Below are 10,000 nucleotides of genomic sequence, written 5' to 3'. Positions count from 1 at the left end.
GAATCCTATAACCCTAACCAGTAAGCCAACACCAGGCATATTCAGTGGATGCGTGCATTGAATTACTGTGTTCACTCATTCAGACAGATAAAAGTAAAAAAAATGTGTTTGATGGTCTTGACTGATGAGAACAACTAATGATTACTGTGTCATTAGAGTAAAAGTTAATAAATTGTGTGTTTGGGGTAATTTTGCATCATGTGTCCTCAGATTGAAGAATTGCTGGCAAAGATTGAGAGCTTCACTCCATTGACAGCATCAACAATCGAAGGAATCGATTCCTTGGCAACCAAGTTTCAAAGCATTTGTCTCAATGCAAAGAAGAGCCCACATGATGTTTTAGATCCCAGGATAACGGCGTTTGATGGAGATTTCAGAGATTTCACGACGCAGATTCACAACCTGGAGGTGAGCAATGTGATTTGGGATCTTACGAGGAGTTGTCGAGCATCCCAAAGAGTGACATAAAATGATGTCTGGATGAAAATGTACAGAAAGATGACAATAATAGGGAAGAGAACTGTATTCTAAGTGTTTCCTGATATGAGCAGAAATTTTTCTGTCGTGAAATCTTTGCTTATTTTGTTATTTTGCTGGACAGGAGGCTGTTTCTGGGGTTTCGATGACGTAAAATAATCGAAAACAAAGCAGGAATTCATGGGCCATTGTGTGTTACCGTATTATTAACAAGTTGCCTTTGCTTCATGGAAAGCAAACCCAACTGAGGGGAATGTCAGTTCCTTCCATAAAGCTCAGAACAAGTGTGTGTCTACCCTCAGGAGAGCCAGAAAACAACATCTTTCAAATCTCAAGTCAACTCTCAAACCTGTCTCACTCCTCCAAATCCTGGTGGGGTCCAATCAAATCTGTTTCTGGTGTATGTTCCCCCTCCATCCCCTCCCTTACCTCAAATGGCCGCACAGCTGACACCGCACATGCAACGCTGAATGCCTAAACTCCGCGTCCAGTTGCACCGAGCTTCTCCTGACAAGGTGGAGTTTGTTGTCAAACCTCGACTCAGATTCTGCAACCGGTCCAGACGGCATCAGCCCACGTGTCCTAAAAACCTGCTCCTCTGCTCTTGCTCACCCTCTCTCTGTTCTATTCACCTTCTCATTTGATCAAGGTCATCTGGCATCTTCTTGGAAATCAGCAAACATTACCACCCTGCATAAAAAAGGTGCAAAAACAGATCCCTGCAACTACACACCAATCAGCCTTCACCCAATCATCAGCAAGGTTATGGAATCCATCATCGCTTCAGACATTAAATCCTTCCTCTTCTCCTTCCTCCAGACATATCTCATTCCTTCGATAGGGCCAAGCACCCTGCCCTGCTCACCAAACTCTCTTCCTATGGTATCCAAGTACATCTCCACTCATGGCTCACAGACTTCCTCTCCTGTCGCAGCCAACGTGTGGTCCTTCATAGCGTTCTCTCATCCCCTCTTCCTGTCCAAGCTGGAGTTCCTAAAGGCAGCGTTGTGGGTCCTGTTCTTTTTCTGGTTTTCATCAATGACCTCTCTGATTCTCTGTAAAATCCTCTTTATCTCTTTGCTGATGACTCCACCCTCTGCCGTACCATCTGTCATCACTCAGACTGGCAAGCAGCAGCTTCTTCACTCACTGCAGATATGGATAAAATCACTAACTGGTCCAACACGTGGAACATGTCTTTCAATCCAGACAAATCTCACACCCTCACGATGTCTCTGAAAGGACAGTCTGGAAAACCCACACCATCTCCAATCTCAACAATCCTCGAGAAGTCCTTTTCTTCAAGCTTCTGGATTTCACGATCTGCCATCATCTTTCCTGGGAAAGCCACATTTCCAACCTGGCCTCCACAGCCAGTCACCGACTGGGAATCCTCCGTCGTGCAAAGTCCTTCCTCGGCGCACCTGAGCTCCTGACGACAAACAGAATTTTCATCCACAGCCTGATGGAGTACTCCTCTCCTCTCTTGCTGGTGTTTGCGTCTCTCACCTTTCTCGGCTTCACTTTGTGGACACCATGACATTTCGGATCATCGGTATCTACAGTGAAGAGGCTGAGTGTTTGGGTTTCTCACTCTTTCACCGCAGGCAGGTCGGTGATCTTTCTGTCTTCTACCGTCTTCTCTCTGGTCTCGCCCCCCCCGGCTCTGTCTGCGATATGTCCCTCCCATATTTCTGCGGGGAACTCAATGTCCGCCAGCAACTCCCTTCTGGTAAAACTACCAAAATCAAGAATTTCTGCTCACCTTCACTCTTTCATTTCTCTCTTTTTTTCTCCACCTTTGGAACAAACTCCCACACTCTTCATTTCGACTCTTCCACCCCCAGATCTTCAAAACAGCTGTTCACCACCATCTCATCTTCCCCCATCCAAAACTATGATATTTTTCGTCCCCACCAATCCACCCCAAACACACCTCCTTCAAATTCCCTGCTTTCCTTCCTAAAAGTCCCTGTGGTGTCCATCTTGTACACCCCGTGTACACCACCCCATCCCTCTCCATTCCACAGACCTCCTCATGTCTCTGTTCCACACTGTTTTTTTACCTTCCCTCTCTCTCCTCTCTTGTCTACTTCTACTCTTGTTGTACGTTTCTGTGTGTTCGCTCTAATACGAGCCCGATAGTGTATACCAAAAAAAAAAATTACTCAGGATCCCCTATTTTACAACTCTCTCTTTTCCCACATTCCCAGAAGTTGCGACTTGATTGAACTCGTCATCGCAGCCGGTATGACGAAAGTGTGACACCTCCGGCACGCTTCAGGGTTGGGATTGTGGACAGATGTCAAAAAGTTGTGGACACATTCGGACGAAACTTGGACACATTGGGCGACAAGGAGGAATTGATTCAATTTTGGTGAAGATCCGAATCCCAATCTGGAAACAAGAATTATTTAATTTTTAAAGTGATTCTTCACCATTGAGAGATCGGGCCAAAAACGACCCATAGGTCGATATTTCTAACATGTATTGGGCCCGGTGTGTTCTCGGAGGTCAGGCGTTACCTGGCGGAGGTGTGCACTCTTCCGAGTGCCCTTCTGCGACGAACAATGGAGCATTTTAAAATTGAAAATGTGGATTCAATTTTGGAATTATCCTTTATGAAGCGTTGAAGGAATAATTTATTCATTCTTTCTTTACATCTCATGTAGATCCAACTTCAATAGTTCATGAAGTCTTTCTTTGTGAAAATTATTTCAACCTCACAATCTCTACTTTTGCTGCGAAGGTCGGTGATTGACCAGGAATGTATTGATCAATGATGCTCCGATTTGATGACGCGTGATTGTTTTCTTATGCTACACTGGTTTGGTTGGACTATAACTTGGCGAGTATCATTTGTTTCCTGGCATTATTATTTTTTGCAAATGAGTAATCACTGGAAATGTACTTCCCATTGGGAAATCTTCGTTGTCTCAGATTTGAACATCTGAACATTCCTTGCATTTTGCCAGAAGTAATCCGTGTCGCTGAACGGATCTTGCAACATTATTTTAATGAAGTTGAGAACATAAAAAAGGTATGGACACTGAATTACTCTTTTTTTTTTTCACTTGTGCACAAACTGTTTTAGTCTTCTCATAAATAAATGCTGCACGTGATTCATTGTCCTGAGAAGCTTGAGGGGGAAGAGTGTGAAGGTTGCTTTGAGAGGGAGGGGAGACGATTTGGTGGAGGTATGGTGAAGAAGGGAGCGGGTAGGGGGAGGTACAAGATTTGAGGGGTTGGGAAGAGGGGGACGTGTGCTGAGAGGAAGGAAGGAGCATGTTTGTGGTGATGAGTGTACCGATTGAGAGTGCGATATCTGTTAGGTTAGAATGGAGAACACAGATGTTAGAACACCACACAGTTTGGGACAACAGAGGGGGAGCTGATACTGAAGTAGAAGACATTGAAGTGTAAAGAGCAGAGGTAGGATGAGGGGCAAGAAGTGGGAGAATCAGTGGAGCCGGCAAGGCTGGTCGTGCAGCGGCCAGCCCATGAACCAGAGTTGGTGTCAAAGCCACTCAATGATCGCCTGTTTATACATTTATCGTTTTTAAAAGACGAGTCTAATAATTAATATTTTTTATAATTCTCTAACAATTTTTTTTTTGGGGGGGGGGTGGTTGAAAATCACAAAACATGTAGAAATTCCCCAAAATTTCCCATGTCCCCCCCCCCAAAATTTTTTTTCTCCAACAATTTGGGGGGGGTTGGAAATCACTTAAAACATGTAGAAATGCAAAAAAAAAAAATTTTCTCCAACAATTTTTTTTGGGGGGGGACCAAGTCCAAAATCGAATGGCATGATCGTTGGACCATACCTAACCCCACCACGAAGTTTCGTCGAAATCCTAATCACTTAAAACGTGTAGAAATGCAAAAAAAAATCTAAATTTTGTTCAAAAAAAAGTTGCAAGAACATTTTTTTTTCTCCAACAATTTTTTTTTTTGGGGGGGTGGAAATCACTTAAAACATGAAGAAATTTCCTATAAAAAAATTTTTTTCTCTAACAATTTTTTTTGGGGGGGGGTTAGAAATCACTTAAAACATGTAGAAATGCAAAAAAAAATAAATCGAAATTTTGTTGAAAAAAAAAGTTGCAAAAGTTTTTTTCTCTAACAATTTTTTTTTGGGGGGGAGTGAGTTGGAAATCACTTAAAACATGTGGAAATGCAAAAAAAATAAATTCTCTAACAATTTTTTTTTGGGGGGGGGACCAAGCCCAAAATCTAATGGCATGATCCTTGGACCACACCAACCCCCCCCCCACCAAGTTTCGTTGAAATCCGTGGAGGAGTTTTTCCGTAATACAAAAAAATTAACATTTTCACGCTCACGCTCATGCTCACGCCGGGGGTATCGCTATAGCTCTCGGTTCTTCGAACAGGCGAGCGAAAAAGGCCCTAAAAATGAGTAACCCCTCCCAGTGGTAGAACAAAGCAAGACCTGTTTTAAATGAATAATATAAATGTCCAGTTATGGAAAAGGATGGTTGTCCACTTCTAAAACGTGTAAAACTGTCTGAATTAACCCCTCACTTATGGCCGTGCCTTTCTCCAGCTGTGTAAGGAACTGGAACATCCGGTATTTTCCCACGAAAAGTCAGTAATATTGTTGCCTGAGTTACAAAACAGGTTTGTCGAGATCCTACAAGCAAGTGGACATAACCAAGGGCAAGAATTATCATCGAAGCTGAAGCTGAAAAACCGAGACGCCATGATGGTGATAGGATCGTGTTTATTTCTCAAACAGGGAACTCTGACTTTGAGTGTTCAAATATGGTGACTGTTGGGGATGCACTCAGAAGGGTGCATGAATTACGTGTCGAAGTGAGTGAGCAAGTAGAATTTGGACCGGTAAACGATGCACAAGAGGTTGGCACTCAAAGTCATTTAATTCCACGCAGAGCTGCAGGTATAATACGCCAAAATGTGAATGGCATCACTTTTCAGTGGCGTAAGTATGAACCGAGTAACCGGTTACAGATTGAGAAATGCAGATCATATTTTGTTTCCCGACCTGTTAATAGATTTTATTTCCTGGTGTACATCTAAACATGATTTTGATGATGCATCTGGTGTCTCCGAAGGTTGCACAGGAAATGATTTACTTTGAGTACGAGCCATATGTCATAATATTATTTCCCTCTCGTGCTCAACACACACTCCACTGACATTTGGTCTTGGGGTCCAAATGCATCATGACTTCTCAAGAGGGTGGTCAGAATTCTGAAAAACCAAGTTTTTGGAGCCAATGCAGTCACATTAGTATTTGACAGATATGACAACACATCATCCATAAAAGCCAGCGAAAGAGAACGTCGAGGCAGCTCAGTGACCAGTGACGTACAGACACACCTCATCCTTGGCAACAGGACAGTACCCCCATTTCAGACAGTTTCTGAAGGGACCAGGAAACAAGTCAGATGTTGTTGCATTTGTCAGTCAGTATGTGACTGAAAATGGGCAGGACAGAATTCCATCTGGCAAGTCCATTGTTGTGGCAGGGGGGTTTCAGAACGGTCAAGAAGTGGTGAAAGCTTCCAATACTGGCCATGAGTCTTTGCTGGATCTTTACAGTACACAATAAGAGGCTGATACAAGGATGGTTCTCCACGCAATATGCTTCTCTTCCCAAGTATCCAGGACCTTCATTCGCAGCGATGACGCTGATGTACTCGTGATACTCCTGTATTATATGAACCAAGGACTTTTGAGTGAGCAGGTGTTCATGCACGCTGGCCATGGTGGAAGATACACCACAACACAACGGTTTATCCCTGTACATTCCATTGCTGAAAACCTTGGCAGTGATATTTTCCAATGCCTTCCTGCAGTTCATGCACTGACGGGATGTGATTCGACTGGCGCACTTTTCCGGATAGGGAAGAAAACTGCATTCTCTACACTGTCAAGTCAATGCGAGTCTGGACATTTGGTTGCTGGACTTCGTGATGTCTCTGGCTCTGATCAGGAGAAGTGGTTGGAAAGTGCTTGCACCTTTGCACTTCGGCTGTATGGTAGTAAGGGAAGGTGATCTCAAACACGAAATGACTTAAGGTACTTGCTTGCCCACTACAAGTGATGAACCGGCTGCACAACTGCCTCCCACGGAAGATGCATTCGTACAGCATGCTCTGAGAGCCAGATTCCAAACCCGTATCTGGTGCAGCAGTCACATCCCAAAGCCAAATTTGGATGAACCATGTAACAGTGGATGAAACAGTCAGGGTGAAATGGTATGAAACAGTCAACAGTCAGGGTGAAAATGGACTGCAGATGATCATGTTGACACAGGATTCTGCCCCCGCCGAAGTCCGAGATGTAACACACCTCTTTTTGTAAAGATGGTAATTGCAAGGATGCTGCAAAGTGCCCACGTCTGCTTGCAGGACTGAAATGCATTGAAATATGTGACTGTGTCGACTGCCCAAATTCTATTGCTCTTCCAGTCGGTTTCGAACCTGAAGAGTCCAATGTGTTCGATGCTGAAAAGATATGCTGTACATGTAGGTAATTCTATCACCGTAGATCTACTGAACATGTCTCTCAATGGACACACTGAATTTGCAGACACGAGGAACTGTTTATATGAAGTTCCATTGCAGTTCCTGGGACATGGAGATAAATTTAAAAAGCAACATATTTTGTAGTTAGTTTGGATTGTAAAGGGTGAATCAGCATGAGATCCAGTGTTTTTTTAAACATGTACCTTAACAGTAGTGGCTTTACTTTATCTATATAATCTCAAACAAATCTTATCTGTGCTTCCAGGATGCCATCATTTGCCTTGCCAGATTTTATCAGGAAATCGATCCCTGAAATAATGGGCTGAATAATACCTTTAAATACCACATGCTACCCCTGAATTACCCTCAGTTGTGCCATAAGATGTCCGTCCTCTGTCTAAAGGCCCGGTCACACCTTGACGTTTTTGCCAACGTATGCCGATTTTTGAATTTTTTTTCTAAAACGCTGGCACACGTTGAATACGTTATGGGTAAGTTTTGATAACATTGAGAGCACGCTGAAAAACACTGCCATACGTCGTTGTACGTTGGCTTTAAACGTTGTACTTTTCGGTTGTCCTTTAATTTTTTCATGCTTGAAATTTCACAACGTATGCCGGCGTATGACTCACACGTTCCGCTACGCTGGCCACAAGTTGTATGCACAGTCTGCGATTGTTGACAGACGTCAACACATGCTACTTGTAAGTTAATCATAAGTTGAGACACGCCGAGGTAATGTTTAGCGTACCCGAAACTTATTTCTAACCTATGATTAACGTGTTGTTGGCACGTTACGCGATCGTTGCCACACGTCGACAGACGTTACTTTTAAGTTACTCATAGGCTGGAAGACGTCGGTATAATGGATCGTCCTTGCGTCAGCGTCCACGGCCACGGCCAGGACACTTATTTGCAGCATTCTTCAAACTTTTCTTCGGCATGACGAGGATGTTCACACTTCGATGTCTAGCTTGGCTATGATTCCAATTGTCCATCGGCAGCGTCTATTTAAAATAGTCGAGTTTGAGCGTTTTAACACGTTCAGAAGAAACGCTTCAAATTTCAAAACCTCAGCGTCAAAAAACAAAGGCGAGTGACAGCAATTTAAATCGTTCATTGTAAACAATGAAAATGGCAGAGTGGTACCGTTTAAAAGTCGTTGAGTGTAAAAAAAATCGAATTGTTGAGCGCAAGCGTCTACTTTCAATAGTGGGGTTTGAGCGATTTAACACGTTCAATAGAAATGATTAAAATTTCCGAGCGCCAGCGTCAAAAAACAAAGGCGAGTGACAGCAATTTAAATCGTTCATTGTAAACAATGAAAATAGCTGAGTGGTACCGTTTAAAAGTCGTTGAGTGTAAAAAAATCCAATTGTTGAGCGCAAGCGTCTACTTTCAATAGTGGAGATGCAGCCATTTAAATCGTTGAGTGGCAGCCTATGAACCTACCCGCGGACACGCGGACGCAAGGACGATCCATCATAACCCATACCCTCCCCCTCACACTCACCTACTACTGCCAACATGAACAAACTACTACTAATACTAATACTGATACTGATACTGATACTGTTACTGCTGACATGGACATCGACTCAAAAAGGACTCGAAAACACTGTTGGGTTCCCCTTTTATGAGCAGCATTTTTATATACCAATTCCCAAAACCGCTGGGAACACGTCTTTATATGGCAGTTGTAAGCTCGAAACACGTTAATTTTTTTTTTTTGTCGACCGGAAGACGTCATTGGAATACGTCTACATACGTCGATGTGTGTTGGGACTACGTAAAGAATTGGTTCAAAGCACGTCAAACATAAGTTAGAAATAAGTTTCGCGTAAAAAAGACATTACCGCGACGTGTTTCGACTTATGAGTAGCTTATAAGTAGCCTTTGTGGACGTGTGTAAGCGTCCGCATATCGTGTGTAAAACTTATCCCCATCGCATGCGGAACGTGTGTCATACGCCGAGTACGTCGTAAAATTTTGAACATGTTTAAAATTTCTTGACGTACTCTACTTACTACGACGTATGATAGCGTACTTTAGCGTTGTACTCACGTATACCAAACTTACTCATACCGTATTTGACGTGCCCCAACGTTTTAGACACATTTTTCTTAGGTCGGCATACGCTGGCAAGATCGCCAAGGTGTGACCGCGATGTTGTCACTTCCATTTCGATGGCAGTTATGATTCGAATCGTTGTGCGTCAGTCTTTTAATAGGCTACGTCACGACATCGTCGGCGATGCGTGCAACGCACTATGCCTAAGTTAGACTATCGTTGGGCATCGGTTGTGTAGGCCGACAACAGGTTCAGCATTCGTTGGTATAAGTTATCTATAACACAACGAAACGTTCTGTGTCCATTACTAATATGTTATGCATACGACCAACTCGTTATGAATATGTCCGAATCTTAAAAAAAAAACATCAAAAGTTCAACGTCAGCCAGCGTTTTACATACATTTTAATACGTTGCCATCGCTGGCTAAAACGTCAAGGTGTGACCGGGCCTTAAGTCTAACATTGGGTTGCTGAAACAGATCATTTCTGATATACTAGACATATCCAGGTTATACTTGAACAGACGTCATAATATCTCAAGCTTGACATATCTAGAAAGCACTCATCGAGGTGTTCAATTTGAGGTACGACACGATATGGTTCCTAAAACTTGAAAATTTGACCTTGGGGTAAAATATGTTTGACCTCAGGCGCTAACCATGAAGGTCAAGGCCAATCGCCACCAAAAACTAATCAGCTGAGCACCAGACCATATACTACATTCCCATAAAGTTTGGAGACGATTCGATTAAAATTACTCAAAAAATAAGGGTTTCGTCGACTCCCCTGATTTGTGACAAAGTGACCTTGAGCTTTGACCTTGACCTTCAAAATTTTGTGCACTGAAAGGTACCTCTGTAGGCCTCTGATATGCGAAGTTACAAAAATTTCCAATGATAACTGTGCTCTGCAGAATTTTTTTAACGTGATTACAGA

At 43.0% G+C, this 10,000-nt stretch overlaps 2 protein-coding genes across 48 annotated transcripts in view; one reads left to right on the top strand and one right to left on the bottom strand.

Moving 5' to 3' along the window:
• LOC147021573 (dynein axonemal heavy chain 8-like) overlaps window positions 1-10,000 on the bottom strand; it is a 238,149-nt gene that overhangs the window by 55,390 nt on the left and 172,759 nt on the right. The gene's annotated exons all lie outside the window — the stretch shown is intronic.
• Window positions 1-10,000, top strand: part of LOC147021576 (dynein axonemal heavy chain 8-like) — a 165,600-nt gene that overhangs the window by 12,577 nt on the left and 143,023 nt on the right. For 5 of the 26 annotated variants that reach the window (XM_085891660.1, XM_085891656.1, XM_085891659.1 and 2 more), the window contains 3 exons: window positions 211-408; window positions 3,150-3,226; window positions 3,418-3,599. The exons of 13 other annotated variants lie outside the window; for them this stretch is intronic. In XM_085891660.1, coding sequence (XP_085747786.1) covers window positions 211-408; window positions 3,150-3,164 — 213 coding nt within the window. In that variant the 3' untranslated portion in view covers window positions 3,165-3,226; window positions 3,418-3,599. Of the gene's footprint in view, window positions 1-210; window positions 409-3,149; window positions 3,231-3,417; window positions 3,600-10,000 lie in introns of those variants that run through there. 8 more of the 26 variants (XM_085891645.1, XM_085891647.1, XM_085891648.1 and 5 more) reach the window with 8 other exon arrangements.

Source organism: Eptatretus burgeri, chromosome 8 (genome assembly GCF_056783735.1).
Source record: "Eptatretus burgeri isolate ZD-2024b chromosome 8, Ebu_testis_v1, whole genome shotgun sequence".
NCBI classification, from domain to species: Eukaryota; Metazoa; Chordata; class Myxini; order Myxiniformes; family Myxinidae; genus Eptatretus; species Eptatretus burgeri.
The sequence above is the reverse complement of the archived record's forward strand: the minus strand, read 5'-3'. Positions and strand labels throughout refer to the sequence as shown.